Source organism: Podarcis gaigeae, assembly GCF_964106915.1.
Source record: "Podarcis gaigeae genome assembly, chromosome: 9".
NCBI lineage: Eukaryota > Metazoa > Chordata > Lepidosauria > Squamata > Lacertidae > Podarcis > Podarcis gaigeae.
In genome coordinates, this window is record NC_139685.1 from 39,036,286 (window position 1) to 39,057,994 (window position 21,709).

Here is a 21,709-nt window from a genome sequence, read left to right on the forward strand (position 1 = left end):
GGTGACACTGGGTGGTTCTGACGGCAGGTGGAACTCAGGTTACCCAGAGGCACTCTTGCAGCGCTTGCATCAGGATTGATCCAAAACGAGAGCCACGACAGGACGACAATGAGCAGTGTGGGAGCATAAACACCCATCATGTAAAAGCCAACTTGTCTTCTTAAAGTGAAGATCACTTCTACACAGGTGTAGTAACCTTTGGAGAAAGAATAGACATGTTTAGGTATTCGTGTTTCTAGAAGCCCCTGGTCTCAGATACAGATGCTTAAAAATCACCCAGCCCCCTGCTCCACATTTTGTGGGTTCTTCATATGATTTCAAATGAAGCTGTCCTGAATTTTGAGCTTGCCCTAATTCAAGTTTAAATACTTTGTGGGTGGGGGGAGATTGAACAAAGAGAATATCTGCTTTCAGCAGCTCTGTGTCAGTTGACAGTAGAAACATAAAAGCAAAACGAAGGCTTGGTGAATGTAAGAGGTTTCTCACACTCACATATGTGCACATATACATACAGTATCCTCCTCTGCCTATAGTGACAAAAAGGGCAGGTCTGTTTCCATAAGAGGATTACATCTTCTTGTATATAAAACATAAGCAGATATTACACCATAGCCAATATGGCAGTATTCCACTTCCTATTTTTTTGTGGGAAATGAAATCTATGTAATGAAATTTCATTTTGTGACAGTGCAAATCTCCTCTTGTAAAATACAAAAATAATGTTTGGATGAATTTTCTCAATGATTTTGAGTGACACATGAGTGCAGAGCTTCAGACACAGGACTGACCACTCTCTAGCTAATCTCTTTACACAACAAACCTAAGTACAAACATTCATAATAAAGCATAAAGTTTGCTGCTAATGGTTTTGGGAATAATCATTTAAAAAGTCCAGGGCAAAATACAACTAAATAAAACATGAAGAGCAAAATTGTCTAATTAACGTATTGAACATGTACTGGTTATTTGATCCTCTCCTCTTTTATGATCTTGAGCTAGTGGAATGCTTTCTATGCCATTTATAAACGGATTCCACAGATTGTCAAATTCTTATTTCATTTTCCATACTATATATGACTTTTATGTGTTCAGCTGTTTGTGTTAGGTCAGAAATTCACTCCTGCTCTGACTAAAAGCCCTTATATTATATTTCAATAGAAAGCATAACATTCCTAGTCACCGAGATGAACAATGTAAATTTCACATTAAGGGAGGCCAGCTGGCAGTTTCATTATAATAATAATTCAATAGTCAAAACTGAACACAAGAGATATCTTGAAACTTCCTCCTGCTTGTGCTGCCTCTATCCATGTTTGCTCCCACACACTAAGAGTGCAATCCTAACTCCTATCCCCTGTTGGGGGTGGGGTTTATGAAGCAGTGACACCACAGTGGTCACAGAAGGTGGAGGAGGGCCAGGGCAATCAGGGCCATCCCAGCACCAAGTCTAGGCTGGTGCAACAATTGGGTTTGCATGAGGCCACAGCAGGTGATGGCTACAAGACTGGCTCAGAATCCCTTTGTCTCAGCCCTGCCCTTGTAACAGCAGAGCCAAGCAAAGTGACTGCAACAACTCAATCCAACTCTCCTCCCTGCCTGGCATAGAAACTTGCTGGTTTGCTCTTTAGCATATGTTTAGTAGTGTTAAGTGCTATCAGGATTCCAATTCCTCTAAAAGTAAGCTCATAACTGGGAGAACAATTAATCCCCATGCTGTAGCTGCCAATACACACATTGCATCTCAGTTTTGCAGAATTACAATCTGATTCAAAATCCAGTCAAAGAATATGCAGCTGTAAAAACCAGCCTGGGGCAACAACGAGAGTTAGTTTGGTAGCTGGACTTTGGCAATCACTGCTTAATAGAGAAATGAAATGAAATAGGGAAGAAACCGTGATATAACTGAATAAAATATCTCATGCCATTTGTTTCTGAATGCAATTACCTCATAATTGTATTATGTTTTCCTACAATCTTCAGGATATGATGAGATACTGCCCCATAAAATGGCAGCAGACTATGAATTCCTTCATCTTGCTACTACAGTTAGATCCACACACAAAAATCTAGCATTTGTACTGAAGTCATTAACTGATTTTGAATCTATGAAATTAATTAATTAATGGACTGATGTCAGGCAAAAATAAAGCTCTAATGCAAATGAGTCAGCAATCCACCCCCTCCACTGATCACTTTGATGAGGGTCTGATTATTTCCCCCTCTTACATACCTCATCATAATGCACCCATGCTGATTATAGTGTCAACTAGTATGACTCACTCGGCTAATCATCTAGTAATTATCAAGGCCAGTAAGAACAATCATAGTTAGCAAGAAATATCTGCAGCTACCTAGCGGCAATCTGCATAAACCAAGTATCACAGATCAGGTTTCAGGAACTAAGGTTTAATGCAGTAGCATCAGTGGCGAAACCACTGCTTTTTTTCAGGGGGTACTCTATAGTACACAATATCAGCACCTCTTTTTGTTGTTGTTAAAAACTGTGGCACAACTTCATAGTGAGTACTAATCTGTTCACCTGTCCACGTAATAAGCTTGGCTTGTTAACCACTTAACAGACCTAGTATTTGGTTGAACATCAAGCCATCAGAAGTATTAGAGCAGAAGAGCCAGTATCCGGAAATACATGTCATTAAGTACAAAGAATGCCTAGACAGCTTACAAAAGTCGTGGCATTTCCAACACTACCCATCCCATGAGCAACTGCTGGGTCACTTGACAGATGGAAGCCCTGCCAAAATTGCTTCCAGGAACCAACAATTACATCATAAGGTACATGGATGAAACAAGTTGTAACTGTTGGTACATCATGCATGTAATTTCAGACATCCAACCTGACTGACTTTGTTGGAATTTACTTCCTTTCTGACCTCTCCAAAGTAGGATAATGGAGACCATTAATTCCATCACAAGGTATATGGCACCACCAAGGTAGAAATTATTAATTTTTTGCATCATAAAATATCCATTCTGACTCTTCTATATGGGGTCAATCCCAAATCAGACCACTTAATATAGTCCAGGCCATTAAGCCCAAGGTCTAAAATTATCTGGCTGCATCACCAAGAGCTCTACTTGGAATGCATCGCTTGAACAAACCCTATTTTAGTGCACTTGCTGAATTTCAGATCAGGCGAACCCCTCAAGCAAATGTCACAGGTCTGTTGCTACTTAGGCTCTAGCTCCATGTTTTAGGACAGTCAGTGAAAAACCTATTTTTCTGACAGACCCAGTGAATTAAGTATCTCAGTCCCCCTCTCTTTGGAGTTCTTGCCTATATTGTTAATTTTCTTCAGTGTAACAAGGAACGGAGCACTCCCAACCCCAGATCTGCTGACTGAAGGGGCTAGGACTGAGCAGAGGTGCCTCTCCACTGGTGGAAAAAGGGCTGCTGGCAGGAAGGGTCATGTCCTCTGGGGAGGTTCTCCAACCTCAAACCTGCAAAAAGTTCCATTGGCATAGAGCTGATTCCACCAGTTGTTGGTGGTGTCAGGTTTCATATGTGTGGTAGAAGCAGTCTTGGATCTGCTACAGCCAAAGCCCCTCTGTTTCCCCAGGATTGGGCCCCTTACTTACTCCAGCCTGAAGATCGCCTGAGTAATTTGCCCACCTTTGGTTTCAATGAGAAGGGGGGGGGGAGGAAGAATGCTGGGGGAGAAAATGGAAAATGCACCACTTTTCACTCTGGTTGGGCTCTGGAAGTGGTGAATCAGCAACTGTTTCACTCACATCCAGAGTAACTGACATATTATATTTCTGTTTACGGTTTCTGGCACCATTCAGAAATATAGGTGCATTTTCTCAAACACGTTCTATCTCACAAATAAGCATACCATTCATAGGGTTGGATGCTATCTATATCCTGGATCAGGGTAGACAATGTGGTGCTCTCAACATGTTGTTGGATTCCAACTCCCAGAATTTGACAGATTATCACCAACTCCCAGAATTTGACAGATTATCACCAACCAATGTCCAAAGTCCGTTTCAGGGCCTAATCCAGCCCACTGGTCGGTTTAATCCGGCCCCTGTGGCAGTTTATTTCCTGGAGTAAAATCCTAAAAAAGCTCAACAACTTTGGTTGGCCCTTCACTTCATCAAATCTGGCCCTCTTTGAAAAAAGTTTGGACAGCGCTGCTATAGGTGAACAGAGTCTGACCATACCATGAAATTCATCAATGTTCAATAGTACATACCAGTTCCTTTGTAGTATTTGGTGCAGTTGCCATATTCAATATCTTCTTTCCTAATGTCAAATTGTGGCAAAGCAATTTTCTCCAGTTGAACAGGATCACCAGATTGCCAGATAAATCGTAAATCATCAGTAGTGTAACCAACTAGGTGTTTAGGAAAAAAGGATTAAGAGATGAAAATAACAAATGCAATAGCCAAAATATATTTCTTCATAGCAGGGGGTTGGACTAGATGTCCCTTGTGGTCCCTTCCAACTCTACAATTCTCAATCATACTGTCCCCTAGATTATTTGACTCGAAACATGGCAGCATCATTACTTTATGGGTATTCTTTATGCTGGTCATATCTCACTGCTGCTGAAACATCTTCCCTGATTTCAGACACAATTCAGCATGCCATTATTTGACTCAAGAAGCCCTATATGCATCTGGTCTCAGGCCATCTGAAGGATCACCTTTTCTTTGAAGAATCTTTCATTTGGTTAAGACTGTCCTCTGACACTATGCTACAGGTGCCTCCTTCAAAGTTGAGTTATGTCTCTACTGAGGATTGGGCTTTCTCCCTTTTGATATCCCACCTGTGAATCTTTTCCCTATGCAACCGCATGGCTCCAACCCCATTGCTACCCAGCCCACCCCAATCCAGGCAAGGAGCAGGGAGGTAGGTCCACAGGTCTTTCCTCCCTATCACATACATTACTTTGGCATGGTTTCACCCACCCTCTGCAGTCTCTTGTGATACAGAATCCCTGAAGTTGATAAGCATCCCTGCTAAAACTACGCCATGATCCTAACAGCTTTTGACAGATACAAATTTCAGTGAAAACCAGTTGAGCTTCCAAGCAAATTATTTTAAGATCAGGCCTATGGAGTATAATTATATGTACTTTAACTCAGACATAACTCCCACTGAGTTCAGTGGGACTTACTCCCAGGTACTTTGATGCATAGGATCAATGTACCACAGCTAGGGGTTGAATTATAAAAGACAGAGACCAATGAACATGATTTTTTGAAACCATTGTACAAGTCCTCATTCAACAGCCTTGTGCACTGTGTATCCTTTCTTCAGTTTATATAGGCACAACAGGAAGCGGTAGCTATTTTTATGCACAATCTGATTTACATACAGCTCTCCAACTGCATCTTGCAACGCTGCGTATCCATAGGAAACAAGGCCAAGTCCAACGGGCAGGAAAGCGTAACGGATAATCTGGAAATATAAACCGAAAGCTTGTGAGCAATTCAAAGCAACCTTCAAGTTAAAAGGGGAGGTGGTGGCTGTTGTTTGCTTTCATGTTCACAAATGTAGCAGATCAGTCTGCAATGTATTCATATAAAGATGCACTTATTTTTCTACTCTAGGGGAGTTTCTTTGCAACATTTCCAGCATGTAGAAAACCCATGCTTCATTACAGCATACAGCACAGAGACATGATCAGGCTCGTAGATTTATCTGTATAGTATCCATGTGGAGTTGTGAATGGGACAAATTGTCAGTGGAAGAGAATGGTCCCTGTCCTTGTCTTATTCTTATGTTACACTGAATACAGGTATAAGCTGTCTCTACATTGTATGAAGGATTTGATGTTTCCTACAGTTCAGCTATTGCGTATGCAAGTATACAGACTACACCCATTCAACGTTATAAAACAGCTCAATTGTCTGCACACACAGGTACTCATTGTACACTTGTTGAACGTAACATGTGAACACCCTTCTAACTTCCTAAATCCAGTGGTTCATCTCCTCAGAAAGATTGCAGATAGCCATACCATTTCAGATCAACAGCCATTCTAACTCACAATTTTCAAGCAAGCATTCAGGCCCACTGACCATATAGTAGCTCCACTTTATTTCTGAAAAGTATTGTGTACCTAATTTAATTTAATTTAATTTATTTTTTTAAAAAATCCCAAATTTGTGCCTCAGTTAATCAAGCAGTGACTTTCCTTTGTTCAAAGTCTATAATAAAACTTTGCAGTTGAAAAGAGAAAGTACCTCATGCTGACCAGTACGTCTCCATTACGGAATATAAAGAGAAGAATGTTTTCTTGTGTGACATCATGGAAGTTGGCATTTTTTTCATTTGCAAAGAACAGATCTGGCTTCCACAGACATTTAAACATGGTGGGATCTACAGTTAAAGAGTCAGACCCCTTCCAGTCAGTGGGCAGTTTAAGTCGAGGATCATTCCATTTTTGTCTTAGGAAGATATTCACTCTGTAATCCTGTTGGAAACATATTATAGAATGCATCAGACGGGCAAGAAAATGGCAACATACGAAGCCTAAATCAAGAAGCATGTTTACACAGCTCTATTTTGGTTTCATGGAAAGCAGGCTATAAATTATGTTAATAAACCCACAAGCAGATATCCAAGAAACAGCAGCCTTACCATAGTTGTCTCTTGTATTGATCCAAAACTGTTAATGAAAATGTTGACTGCTACATCAACTGGAATTCCTAAGAGAGAGAGAGAGAGAGAGAGAGAGAGAATAAGTCTTGCAGTTTTCAAAAATAAAAATAAAAATAAACACTCTCTTCCCCACATTTAAAAAACCTTTATAAGAAAAAGAATTGGGATAATTCTGTTTCAAGAGTCATGCAATGGACAGGGAGGCTGAAGAACTGGGAGAGAGAAAAAGATAGAGATATATTAATAGGGCTGCCAAAGTTGTTGAGCAATGTAGTGCTATTCAGAACAGACCCACTGAAATTAATGGATATCACTAACTTAGGCCTATAAATTTGAATTGGCCAACTCGAATATAACTTAGTTGGCTACAACCCCAGATGTACATGTAACAGCAAGGGCAATGATCCCTGGTAAAGTAGCACATTTCAAATTTCACAACAGCATTAGGGAAATAAGAACATTTTTCAAATAGTGAAGCAAAAAAAAAATTGGGTCACCTGATGTCACTGTGACATCATGTGATTGACAGGTGGGTATCCCCACCCACATGTCATAATGCGGCTCGGTAAGAGGAGAAATAAGGATCTGGTTCACTGGGTCTACCTCTGCTCTACAAACCCCCTGATGCAGATGGACAGAAATGAACCACCTTCCAAGGAGAAGGTTGCCTGTTGCCTCTCTGCCTGAGTCACATCCCTGGGCCTGGCCTCCTTCCAAATCAAGGACAGAAGGGCAGCCTTCCGAGGCAGGTGAGATGAATAAGGCACAACCCCCACAGGAGTTTTTAATGATGGAATTAATTTGGTTTTGAATCTCTATTCTGGTTCCATTTTGCCCATCACTTTACCTGATACTTCCTGGCCATTGCCATGACTTCTGCTCAGAAGTATTCTCAGTAAACATGCATAGGATTGTAGCCTAAGTGATTAATTGATTTTCTCTTTTAACTTCACAAGCCAGGCTAAGATTAAAGGGCTCAGTTACCTCTCTGTTTACTGTGGACTGGAATCTCATAAGTCCATTCCATAGAATTAAGGGACTAAAATGTAATTGGTTGTTGGTACACACACACACACACACACACACACACACACACACACAATTTTTAAGTAGCTTCAACAGCTAAACTGAAGTTATTGTACATTAACCAACCTTTGAAATTTGGTCTTATCCTGGGATCGTAAGTAACCAGAAGTCTATTCAATATGTTGCTGGTAGAATTTGCAGGCACCCTTGCAAGATCTTCAGCTGACTGCTGTCTGTTAAAAATAATGTACACTGTTTATTTGTGTTAGAATTAGACATTTGATCTTATTATATTTGATTCAAGCTCCAAAAATTAAACAAAAACAGTGAAAATAAATTTGTAATGTATTTGAACAAAAGAGCCACACTTTTTCTGAAAAACCTGGATCTATTTTTTGTTTGTTTTTTGTTTTGTTTTGGACCCCTGGACAGTTAAGTCCAGTCAAAGGTGACCAGGGCGTTACAGCGCTCATCTCGCTTTCAGGCCAAGGGAGACGGTGTTTGTCTAATACAGTGGTACTCTGGGTTAAGAACTTAATTCATTCTGGAGGTCTGTTCTTAACCTGAAGTACCACTTTAGCTAATGGGGTGTCCTGCTGCTGCCGCATTGCAGCCTGATTTTTGTTCTCATCCTGAAGCAAAGTTCTTAACCTGAGGTACTATTTCTGGGTTACTGGAGTCTGTAACCTGAAGCGTCTGTAACCCAAGGTACCACTGTATGCACATTGAAAGCTAAAAAAGTAAAAATAAATAAATAATAAAAGCCACCCCCACCCCCTGTTAACAGAAAAGAAGGTGCTGTGTCGATACAAAGTTCACACAAACCAGTCTTCCTTTCCTTTGGTTTTGAATTAGGCTCAACCAGACTATACAGAGTTGCTGTGATTCTCTGCATTCATAACAGGCATTTTAAAATGGTATCTGTCTTCTTTCATTTCTGTCTTCAAAATCAAAGTGATTAGAAACAAACGTAGATGTAAATGTCTCTGTGAATGTCAAGCGCATATGTCACTGTGAGCAAAATGTCATCTGTCTTCATTATCCAGCAAAAGTTGGCAACCCCCTGGAAAAGCTGTAACAGCATGGTGCATGATCTCACCCTGGGGTCCCCAATGTGGCACCTGTGGTGACCCTGGCATTCTCAGACATACCCTTGGTGTCCACCAAGAGTCCCTGCCCCTTTTTAAAAAGCAAACAAACTCAGCTTTTAGGAGGAGAGCTGTTGCGTTAGGGGGGACATTCTGAACATTGCCAATTTTGAGGTTTTCAAATGTACCCCATGACCCCAAACTATTGGGAGGGCTCTTACTTATCCATTATGCATATTGGTCAGGACATGCCCTATTAGATAAGGAGCATCGCCATGGTGAGCGCAGGGCATCACATAGTGTGTGGTTGAGATGTAAGGAGTTACACGTACTATTGGAGGTGGTAGATCTCCAAACCATATTGTGGTGGCTTTGGATAACTCTGGGAATGGTGTGTTCATCAACACACACTGGCCCTCTGAACAATGTATACCTGCTTGACCCATTTATGGAAGTGCATTGAATGCAGGACAACAAATGGAATGCAGGGTCTGAGTGTCTGGAGAGCTCTTGCTATTAATATGGTGGCATTGCTGTTTTCCTAGTAACCTAGTTACAATTCCTAAGATGTCTTTAGGTCATGGTGATCTTAAGATTTCATCCTTTCACAATGGCAAAGTCCAGCAAAAACTCCAGTATGAAATGCACGCTTAAAGTAACATGCCTCAGTAACTGAGTCACGTTTTGTGCTCATAATCAGTTAAAGAGTTCATTCATAAAATTCCAGGAAGTCAGGCATCATAGGATGCTGGTGACGTAGAGGGTGCTCAGCCAACCAGCAAGCTAGCACCTGTGCAACCGTTGTTGAAGCAGCAGCATGAGCACTTTGAAGGCACCCCAAATGCCAGTCAAATGCCCTCAAATGAAAATGGCAGGCATTCCCAATATTGTGAAGAAGCCTTACGTTCAATACATACTGGTGGGAAATGTTGTGTTCAGTCAGTAGCAAAAAGAGTGTGGGGGGAGGGGGGACTTTGGCTTGGAGATCTTTTATAAGTTGACCAAATTATAACTGAAATGGCATACAGTAGCTGTTCTAATAGGGGTTTTATGGCAAGGCTTAAATAACCATAACCTTCTACATAATAGTAAACTGTGAGGTTGGAATGCTGCCATGTGGCCAGAAGGCCTTAACACTGCAGCTCTGGAGTGGAAGCTCTCTCTGCTTGGGCCTCTCTGCTTATGCCAGGCTTACTCAACGGCTGCCATGATGAAGCATCTGCTGTCAGCTCAGATGGCAAGAAGAAAAAGCTAAGAAAACCAGAAGTGGCGGGAACAGCTATCAGTGTGGCTGAGCCCACAGAGAAAGCTGATGCCCACAATTAGAGCCTCCTACACATAAACAATACTGTATTGGAAACTCCTAGCCTGCCTCGTGAGAACCAAAAATGTTACAGAGCATCTCTAACCTTAGTGCATCTCATAAAATGACATAGGCCACCTTCAGGCATTCTGATAAGGGGTTCATTAAACATGTGAAGGAGAGCTGTGGGAATGAATGCACTACCTTCTCATCATTCCACATCACTGTTCCAGTTTCCCTCCAACTTGCAAAGGGCAACTGTTTGCAATGGGGAACCTTCTGTATTTGTGCTGGGTTCCCAACACATTTTGGAACCCTGGAAAAATCAGGGTTCTAGAAGCCCTAGAAAATTAGGGTTCCAAAAACCGTAGAGAGCCTCCATGAGTACAGGAGGGCCACTTCTTTTCACATCTGCCATCCAACTGCCATCCCATGTCTGGGAAATGATGGGAAATGTAATAGAGAGGAGGGGACATGAGCTAGTGCATTTGCGTCATGGACTGGTTGGACAAAGAGGAATGGTGGGAGGAACCGGCTGGGAACCACCAGAGACTCAGAGCCTGAGGAGTGATGGGACAACAGTGAGTGGTCTGAAGGACAACAGGGAGAAGTCTGGGAAGAGGAGGTGTTGGAAGCTGAAGAGGTCACAGGGCCTAGTGAGCTGGGAGAGTGTGGGGCAGAGAGAAGTCCAGAATCAGAGGTAGAAGCTGAAGCAGGAGAGTGGGGGGAGGGAGGCCAAGAGGCAGAGATGAGTCAGGCTAGTGAAGAGTCATGAGTCTCACCCCCTCCTGCTGCAAAAAGCTCCCCTTCCCCCATTCTCCCAGAACCAGAAGAGGCATGAAAAGAGCAGAGATGTTGGCTGCACAAAGCCACAGTCTCCGATTGCTTAGAAAAAGCTTGGAAAGAAGGAGATGGGGAATTTGTGTCTTGGCAATGGATTTTTATGGAGTAAGACCACTGGGAATGAACTACTCTGCTCATTAGGCCAGGCACTCAACCAAATCTGTAAAGATTGTAGTTTTGCTAATAAAGAGTTACCTCCAACGTTGAACTGTGTGATTACTGACCGGCATGTTCCTGTGACAACTTGTCTCTCTAGGACACTTTTCACACATTCACTTAAAAACTAACCAGAATGCCTCATAAGGGCTGCAGGTATGATCATAAAGTCTAAAGACACAAGGGCCATTAGAAAATAGAGATGGGTAAGCTTGCTCCCACTTGTTACGATTAATTATTTTCCCCAAAATGATTCGTTTTCTCACCTAATCCAAGGTTTGTAAGTTACTCATCCACTCACCCAACTCCCCTAGATGCCACCCATTCACCCTGACCCCTACAATCCTCTTCCTTCTCTTCCAGCACAAATTACCTATTGGAGGCAATGGCATTTCACACATGGTAAAAGAATAACAAAGGCTGCCCTGGATAACTAAGTTGTGCTGAAAGAGAATGGGGAGGTGCCTGTGGGAATGGGGACTGGTAGGAGTGGTTGGTTATGGGGTGGGAGTGGTCTTCTCTCCCTTGAATTTTAATCTTGTATGGCCTCCGGCAAAACACCTTTTCCTGCTTCCTGGTAGTTCAGATTGGTGTACATTGTTTTAAAACCAGTACAAGATGAAACTTTGCATAGCTATTTGAAAAATGCATGACACATAGCAGCCAGCCATGTAGAGGTTGTAGTTCCCATAAGGTCCAAAGCCCTGACTGACAGATAAGGTGCTTGTCCATCACCAGCAGAAGAACTGCTATGGATTGCCTGTGGCAGTGTCTCTGTTCCCTCCCCATTCATTCAGGCAGATTCAAGCAAGAAGCTACTGATGACACAAGGCTAGCAGATAGGAAATCACATGGTAGCGAACATATTCACAGAACAGGATAATGTCTGGCAGTGATTAGGCAGCAAGTCATTGCTGAATACAGGTAAACAAAGCAACAAATATATTTTCTGCCTTTCACTTTTCTCCTGAGAAGCAGGATCACAGCACTCCTTGATGCAGTGCTGCCTAATAGCAGCCACATGAATTCAAACAAATACTTTCATGGTAGATTGGATTCTTGTAGAAAAGCCTGCTCCAGCAGAGCCAATCTATGAATTCTATAGCTTGCTAGTTTTGCAAGCTAGATATGAGCAACAACAATTCAGAGTTTTAAGCACTACAAATACCATGCTGCTATGTAACACTGATGAAACACACCTGTGCAATCATAAATCTATTTAATTATATAATATATATGCCAGGAGAAATCTGTTCCCTTGTTTGTGATCTGTAGTATTACCCCTGTGGTACTTTCTATGGCTTATGCTACCATGGGGATCTCCCCCCCCCCATGCTTCTCCAGTGCAGGAAACTACTCATACTCTTAGGGAAGCTGCTACTGCAGATTAAGAGCCGTTACTACCAGTGTTAGCATGTCTCTGTCTGCATCCAATGGAATCACTTGTTTCTGTTCAAAAAGTGAAATTTTATTAGGGTAGGCTAAGCTCCGCTTCCCACCAGCCCACATGTACAAAGACCATGAACAAAGGAAGATTAAGCTTGACACTAGGATAACACATTTTGCCCTATACTTCAATTCAAATTCCACTGATAGCCAGAGACACAGCACAGGACAACACCTGCAGGAAGGGAGGAAAATTATTCTCCCCGTCTTTCTTGTTCTTCTCCTGGCCTATCTATCTGTTCTGTTTAGTGCAAACCCAGCTGGGCTATACTTCCAGATTCTAACAGGAGGCATGAAAGAGCCTACAAGTAGCAGACAGCAGAAGTTTGTGTTCCAGTCACTGTAGTGAAAGACGCTGGATCAGCATTTCTGATTAATGAGCTCATGCTTTTAATCTGTTACCAAACCATTAATCAACTAAACATCCTGATTAATTCAGTAATACCTTCAGGTTCAGTAAAGAGGGTTTTGTCTTCGGCTACATATCCTGGAATTTAAAATAAAATAACTCTCTAATATTTACATTATTTTTTTAAGCTCCTATAGATTATTAAAATGACTACTACTTCCTTTGCAATGCATACAGGCTTCCCCTTCTCCCCTCTCAGTCTAAATTTGAATGCATGAGGCCATGAGCCCAAATTGCTGTTCTGCATACGGTAAGTCAAGTGTGTACAGAGGTATTTTGCTGTAGTGGTTAACATGTTGGACTATGACAACACAAAATCAGTTACAAACTGGCATCTTACGTTTATGGACAAACCAGAAATATGTGCATTACCATATAATATATTATATGGTAATGCACATATTTCTGGTTTGTTCATCCCACAACAAAAAGACAAACATCTATCCATGCTATCGAATAGATACACCAGCCTCTTTTTCCAAATGTATCAGAAGAAACATGAAAACAGGAAATGTGGTCCATTCATGTTTCCTGTTTCTGTGGTTGTTAGGAACATACAGAAGCTCTCTTGCCAAGCTACCCTGTTTCACAGGGTTGAAGGTTAAACTACAGTCAAGGAAAATCACAAAACAGAATGCTTGCATCCATTACTGAAACACTGCAGCCTTTCACACTTCCTATTCTGGACAACACATTGAGTCTTAAGGCACTGAATCTTAACCCATCGAGGGGTACAGGGCAAGGCCAGACAGCAAAGTGGGTGGGAGCAAATCAATACATACAATCGCTCACCTTAACACATTTGCACAGATGCACACAGCTGCATGCACAAACACAAGGCTATTTCCCATGGAAGGAGACATAGTTATTATTCTTAGTAACTCCAGTCGAGTGTCACCTTCCATTTTCCCAACACCCTTTATCTGTCCTGAATGTTCAAAAGCCAAAAAGAACTCAGTACTTCCAGCATAAGGATGGAAATAATATCAATTTACAATGCAATACCTGCCTTACAGCTATTCAAGTCCACAAACTTCAAAACAGCATCCTGAAGATTGCAGGGATGCTCTGCATGTTTGCAAGGAATGGGAATCATAGAATTGTAAAGTTGGAAGGGACCATGAGGCTCATCTAGTCCAACCTCATCAATGCAGGAATCTTTTGCTCGACATGGGGCTCAAACCTATGACCCTGAGATTAAGAGCCTCAAGCTCTACCAACTGAGCTATCCCAGCACTACAAAGAGCCTACCTGTTTGCTAGGATACTTCCTCCTCTGCTTTGATCTTCTTGCAAAAGATATGCCTTGTAGAAGTAGCTGCACTTGCATCATCAACATGAAAGTCCTTTTCAGTCTTAGCCCCTGCCCACTGAACAGCTGATACGTGAGGTGGAGGATCAAAGGGCTAGAATGAAACACAGTTCTGGGGTGAATCTGCTTCATGGGCAGGAGGTTGCCCATCCCTCTCTTAAATTATCAGACACTGGGCCTAACCTGAAGCATGTCCTGCCAGATTTCACCCCAAACTTGTATTAACTGCACATACCAGAAATATACACCCACTTTCTTGTAATAAGCAATAGGAACCATGGTACTCACTTAAGTCCTTGTACATGAGAACTTTGCATTACATTATGTAAACAGTATCCTAAGAGTTGTGATGCTGGCAAATAAATACTTACAATGGGATTCCCCAATTAATGAACCAACGCTATGTTATAATTTATGCTGTCTTCCAGCAGTGGACATAGAAATAATGGCAGGCACAGAGCACTGACCTAAGTCAATGGGACCCACTCTAATCCTTCTATTACACAAAAGCAACATATACCAAAAGTGAATTTTGCATCAACCTATCTTACACAAGGAGTGGTTAAGCAAGCTTATACTTAAGCAGATAATACATGAAAGACATTCCTTAAAAGGCAGAACCCGACAAAAAGATGAACTATACAATATCAATTTGATAACTCCTTTATGGTTATGCTATATAAAGTGCAACTGTTGAAACAAGCTGGCTGAGATCTAAACAGACAGAAGACAAGCCTCTCAAACCAGTCAATAATTACATAACTAGAGCTAAACAGAAGCATGAGTAATCATTGCAAGAATTCTCCTATTTGGAAAATGGAAGAGCATTTCTAGTAAATATTTGCCTGCAATATAATAATTAACTTCTTTTCCCATGCAGATTCTCATCCCTGCAGTCCCATCAGTTGACTTCATACTGCTACTAGCCAACTTAACACTAGAATATGGCACCTGGCTAACAGCCTGCCCTGAGGGAACAGCATTGATACATTTTGTAAAATACTGAATTTTACCTACACAGCACCCAGAACCCTACCAGCCCAAGAACACTTGCCCAGAGATGTATTGCATTGCCAAATTGCCCACTGTAACACTCTGTCCTTAAGCAGACACATTATAAACCTGGACTGTACATAAATCTCTTGCAGTACACTAGCTAAATTATTGTAGCTACCTATAAAATGTTTGTGTCATGGAAATGTTCTCTGCACAGTACTTTCCAGAAATAGAAAACACCAACATCCTCCTTATAATTCATCTTCAGATCATTGAGCAATTGAGTGTTGTTTTATTTTTATTAGACAAGCTACTATTTTAAGTGTGGGGGAAACTGTCAAGCTACTTGAAAGAAAGGTGGAACATAAACATAACATTAAAAAAATAAGTTATGCAGAATGTTTCTTCAAGCCTATGTGTTCATGACAAAATATAGGCAAAGATAGAGGTGGTCATACTTAGTGCACTTTCTATTAAGCCATGGTTAATAGAGAGAAGCATTTACCAAGTGATAATTTACCAAAGTGTGCATTTCTTAAGAAAGTTGTCTATATTCAGATAATGAGGAGAATCTTACTGCTGTCCTGCTGCCTCACATTTTAATTACTTCTCACTTCTTGGTTAGACCATGTAGAATCTGCATTATAGTTCAGGGATTAGGAAATGGCAGGCTGTGGACCAGGCCACCCTATTGGACCCAGGAGGTCATTTTTTGCAAGCCATACCCATCTGCCCAGGTAAGGGTATGGTCAATAAAAATGGGTTTTGTGGGCACTGGGCTAAGCACTTTGCACAACACTTCCCAAAAGCCTGATAATCAGGTTGCCAGGCATTTGGGGAGCACACGGGGCTAACAAGCTCTTTGAACTATAGGTCAGATAAAGTTCTGGCTCACTTCCCCATCTCTGTTGCATACCAGTGGCTTACCAAATTATTATATAGACTTAATAGTAGACAGCCACTTAATAAACAGTTGTCTCCTCCCTTCGTGCTAACAACAGAACAAGCCAAGATTCAGTACCTAACCATTGTTTCCTGTTACGTGTGAACCCAGAAGCAATAGTTAAATGGCTTCAAAACAACCCAGGATACTGAGCCATATATTGTCTTGCTTTGAAGTCACTAACCATAGTTTTGAAGTTTGGGGACAAGCTTGTTCAGCTGCTCACACAATGGGCAGAGGAAAGCATCTGAAAAGGAGGTCTGGGAATATCAAGGGTTTTTGGTTTAGAATTGCCTGTGAAAATATTCAGCATGTAAATTAACTGGAAACCAGGCACTCATTAACAAAGATTTAATTGATCAATTCAAATCAACAAGGGCATTGCTGATGTTCCACCCCCTCTTTGGATCTCACATCATCCTTGGTCTTTGGAGCACCTATTTCCGAAAACCCATTTACCTATCCATGAGGTTTTCCCTAGTTCTGTTTAGTCCTTTACCCTTCTTTTCCTCCACATTTTTCTATTTGTCCCATCTTCAAGCATTCAAATCCCAGCCTCTCAGCCTTCAACAATCTTTCCTTTGGGCCACTAGCCCTGTAATCTCAGCTGTACTGATCCCTTTCCCTCTTTCCAAGCCCCCACTTCCTTGTCACTCCTTCTTGCCAACTTTTTATAGCTTCTTTATCCACAGGTCATGCGCTGAAGTTTCTTCCATGCAACCTGACCCTTTGCTTCTCTCAAAAATGTTGATCCATTCATCAGTTTTCTATTACTGACATCCCTTTACACTGAGCACGTAACATATCTATATACATACATGATTGATGGTTAAACCTTGTTGAGAAGCTGCTGGCAGTTTCAACTAACAAAACACCTGACTGGCTACTATTGGTCATGAATAAACATAGCTCCCACACTTCCAATAATCTGATAATAAATAAATAAAATGAATACATTATTGTTCATTATAGTGTGAGTGGGCATCCACTGAACAGGGCTTCTTCATCCTCTCCTCCACCTGCATTCCCCTTCCACACACACTTTCAAAAGCTGCTATGGGGGATTAAGGGACCACAGATTGTGGGGATGCACAGGGAGATGGATTTGGGGAAGGAGAAAAACTAGAGGTCCTGTGGCACAAGTGGATTTCCTTTGCACAAGTGGGTGGACATCACTGAATGTCACCCATAGTGCATTAAAATTGTTTATTTGAACTCTATCATTTCACAAGAAAACTATAAACGTGCACTTTATCACACTTTCATTATACACAATTTAAAAAATATATGTAAGGGACATACGAAGGGCAGAGGTACTGCTTCTTTTTCCCTTTTCCTTTCTTTGAAGATTTCTCTTTGGAGTAGACTTCTTCAATGCATAAGAAGAAGAAAACAAACCCAAGAATCGCCAGGGAAAACTTCATTGTGGGGACTTTTAAGTCCAGAACAAAAGTTGACCTGTGATAAACAAGAGGGGGGAAAGTCATATATTAATGAAGTTGAATGTGAAAAATAGGGGGGGGGGGACTTCCTACCAAGGAAGTAAACAGCTAATAATCATTGTAAACAATAATCATTCCAACGACAAGCTACTGTATAAAGGCTGCAATGCTATTACTGCTTACCTTGGAGTAAGTTCCATTGAACTCAGGGGTTTTGTTTCTGAATACCTAAGTATAGGATTGCACTGATAATTTATGTGGATTTCTCATTAATTAGAAATGCTTGTATGAATAATTTAGATAGATTTACTGGCTACAATCTAGAATAGTGTTGGGCATGCTTAAACCCAGTAAACTCACTCTGTCTTGAATCAAGACCATTGTGTTCAAATGGAACATGCATTCATTATGAAAATTATTTGAGGGGGAAAGGTAAGTAAGAGTAGACAGAAATGACAAAGCTATGTGAATTATGCATAGTGTGGAGAAAATAGGTAGGGATATCTTTTTCTCCCTTTTGTATATTACTAGAACCAGAAGTCATCCAATGAAGCTGAATGTTGAAAGATCCAGGAAAAGACAAAAGGATGTACAGTACTTCTTCACAGCATGTCTATTTAAACTATGAAATTTGTTGCCATAACATGTAGTGATGACAGTCAACTTGGATTCAGACAAATTCATGGAGGATAAAGCTGTCGGTGTCAATAAGGCTACTAATGATGGCTACTACCTCCAGCATCACAGGCAGTAGCTGGGGATCTTGATGGGCAGAGTGCTATTTCACTCATGTCCTACTTCTGGGGGCCTATAGAGATATCATTGGCCTCTATGTGAACAAAATGCTGAACTAGATAGGCCTTTGGCCTGACTGAGCAAGATTATTCTTAGGTTCCTAAATGAGCAGCTGCCTAATAGTTGGTAATTTATACTACAGACCTTGTGCTGATATGTTTGCAGAACAAACTTACGGTACATCTTCCAGAGGAAGCTACCTAAATGGAAATCCACCTAGATAAGCTTCCCCAAAACTAAAACTTACAATATGTATGCTGGCATACACATGTTTATAACATTTCAACAAAAAAAAAAACCTTGCAATTATTGAGCAAAGACAAGGCATACAGACCCAGGCCTTGTCCATCCAACCCTTATTTTCACTACCAGTTCCATTAAAATCAGTGGGAAGTTTTAGTAATGAGTGCTAATTAAAACATCCCACTGAACCATGTGTCTTTGCTAACAATGAATCACCTCTCTTGTCATTAGTCTTGCATTTACTGCCCCATTCACAAAGTGAAACAAATTGCATGTGCTGCTTGCACCACAGAGAACATTTACTATCACACTATATTTGCACAGCACCTTTCTTATTGAATATTTCATATTGGCATAAAGAATAACAAACACATTTCCAAGAGGGCTAAGTGTTCATGTTCAGTACCAAATACTGCTTGCCTGCTCCTAGCTGCACTGACTGAAGGAGGGGGAAAATCTCTGCATTTTATGATCTCCGCACTATATGGCGGGGGGGGGGGGATTGTCCGGGCTTCACTCTCTAGAGCAAGTGCCTGAATCTTATAACGGTGGCTGAATTTTTCTACATCTCCATTCATCATTTTCTAGATGCAGCCACATTTTCCCCCCTTAAAAGCAGAAATATATTTATATCCCTTCAGTCACAGCAACAGAAGACATTCTTGTCTTCCTTCCAAGAGCAACAGAAGAAGCATCTCCTTATGCCCAGAGCAACAGCAGCCGGGGCTCCCAGCCAAATTGTAAGACATGGGACTTTCCATTCCCACAGCCAAGCTATGATCACAATGGCAGTTCTTCCCTGCCGCAGCACTGGGGGAAGCGGTGGTGGTGCTTCCTCTGTCCCTCCAGTACCACAGTACCAGGTCTTCCAGCAACCCTTCCCCACGCTCCCTACCAAGGGACTTTTGTGACCTCTTTCCCCACTGTATTCTAAAGGTCAGCAGAAAGCACGGGAGCACTAAGAATTGCAAGCGGCCAAAGTCCAGTGAAGAGGGAAAAGGCACACAGCACATTTTTCACCAGAAGATGAGTCTTGAAAGCCAATTTGAAACCAGCCGGTGTTTTTCTTTGTCGTCTTCTAACAGTTGCCTATGCAACCTTGGCAACAGGTGTTCACACAAACCTCCAGCCTTGCAGGACCTTGCTTGCCCTCCCCACTCCCACATTTGAGCGACAAGGCCTCTGTGCACCATGGATCTCTGGCCAAAGCCAAAGCCACTTTCTTGCCTGCTTCACACACAAATCAAGATAGCGGTGCCTGGAGACCTCCCTAGATTTTACCCGCTGCCACCGCCTCCAATTTCCAGGCAAAAGCAAAATATTCCCTCTTGGACCAACTGGAGTTTCCCGCCTCTACAGTCGAGGGCAGACTCCCTGGCTGGCTCCTTTCTCAATCAGCACAGCGCCAAGGAGGCCCCCAGATACCTCCCCAACCTCGGGAAGGGCCGGCCATGCAGAATGAGCCACTAAGGCGCAACAGCAACACCCCGCCAGGAGCTGCAAAGGTGCTGGCCGAGGTACTGAAAGAAGGAAGCAAGGCAGGAGCTGCTGCAGAGGAAGAGGGCGGCTTGGAGATGGCCACCTCTGCAGGGGGACGCAGCCAGGCAGGGCTCGACGCGCACGGAGCGCACAGAGCGCCCGTTGCCTTGGCACGGCCAATCGCCCGGCCTCTTCCCGCGGTCACCCGAAGCCTTGCCATTCCTCCAATTGGGCGCGGATGGAGAAACCCCTCCGAAGCCCAGCGACGCGGCCCTTTCCCCCAACGTCCAGGACTTACCACAAGCCAGGGAAGAGAGAGAGAAAGAGAAAGAGAAAGAGAGAGAGACGGCCGGGATGCCACCGGCGCCCCGTCCACCCGCTGGATTACAGCCGGAGATGGCTGAGCAGCCTGCAGCGCGCCATCGCTCAGCCGAGGTCCTGCAGCCGGCTCGAGGGGGAAGCGATTGCTCGGCGGCCGCCGCGACGCTACCAAAATGAACCCTGCATCAGAAAAGCGTCCATCTTGCTACTGAGCATGTGCACACTGCCCGAGGAAAGGCGGCCAGGGAGCATGTGCGGCCCCTTTGCACATGGGCAGTGGGGACGTGAAGCCTCGGAGAAGCTGCTGCCCTTGCTCGGCTCTGCCCTCAATCTCAGTCACCGCCTCGTCGGCTTGCAGTGCGCGGGAATGCGAGGGTTGTGGCAACGCGAAAGGGCTCTGCAAGCGCGCGTTCGCCCAGCCTTCTCCCCCCCTTTCTCCTGGAGCATCGGGGCTGCGGTGTTGGAATAATGGTAACAGAAGGGTTCGACAGGGAGAATTTAATCTCAATCTAATCGTAGTCATCTGGCGTTGGAGCACAGGCACCCTTTGCTGACCAACACGAAGGTGGCAGTCTGGCAGAGGGCATGTTCCAAAAGCAAGCAGAGCCCGACCTGCTTGTCCCTTGGACTGGCGCTCTTCTTTTAATTGACAAGGCTGCTTTTTTGTTTTTTACTGTAGCAACACGTGGGGACAAAATATGATTCTGCAGTATGGTGGCGTTTCCCCCATCCAAACAAGCAATGCCAAGAAGGTAGCTTTACTGGTGTGCAGCAGAGGATTAAATAAAATGGCCATATGATCCTTCCCAATCCTATGATTCTGTGGGAAATCATAATAAAATGTTCCAGGTCAGATTCAGCTTTCCAATGCAAGGAGAACTTAGGAAGAATGAACTGGATCTCACCACACTTGCCCACTTGATCTTAGCCAAAAGGCTGAGAAGCTATGTCTCACCACACATGCCAGTCAAGACTTTAAAAAATAAGAGCTAATGAACATCATATTTTAGGAGAGGTTCGAAATTAGAAAGAAGTAACAAAATAGGATGAGTGATGTTGCTTCCAGATAACTTGTTTATTGAGGATGTGTTCTGATTTGTTTGAGATTTATTCGTGATTAGATGGCATTGGCTGTTTATTGAGCATTCATTATATTCATTTGCAGAAAAGTTCAACAATGTTGCATCAAATAAATGTGGTTCCTCACCTTCCAATGCATTTTTCATATTGAAAAAGTAACTTTTACCCATTTTCTTCTTGAGAACTGGGTTGTT

At 42.5% G+C, this 21,709-nt stretch overlaps 1 protein-coding gene across 4 annotated transcripts in view; it reads right to left on the reverse strand.

The window, feature by feature from the left end:
* Positions 1-20,768, reverse strand: part of GLRB (glycine receptor beta) — a 28,379-nt gene extending 7,611 nt beyond the window's left edge. For all 4 annotated transcript variants that reach the window (XR_014568083.1, XR_014568084.1, XR_014568085.1 and 1 more), the window contains exons 1-8: positions 20,413-20,768; positions 17,458-17,613; positions 7,787-7,893; positions 6,614-6,681; positions 6,217-6,446; positions 5,346-5,428; positions 4,218-4,358; positions 44-196 (exon numbers count right to left, since the gene is read on the reverse strand). Coding sequence is in view for 1 of the 4 variants with exons in the window: in XM_083755814.1 (XP_083611940.1) it covers positions 44-196; positions 4,218-4,358; positions 5,346-5,428; positions 6,217-6,446; positions 6,614-6,681; positions 7,787-7,893; positions 17,458-17,579 (904 nt within the window). In the remaining 3 variants the exon portion in view is untranslated. The remainder of the gene's footprint in view (positions 1-43; positions 197-4,217; positions 4,359-5,345; positions 5,429-6,216; positions 6,447-6,613; positions 6,682-7,786; positions 7,894-17,457; positions 17,614-20,412) is intronic.
* Between the last annotated feature and the right edge of the window lie 941 nt (positions 20,769-21,709).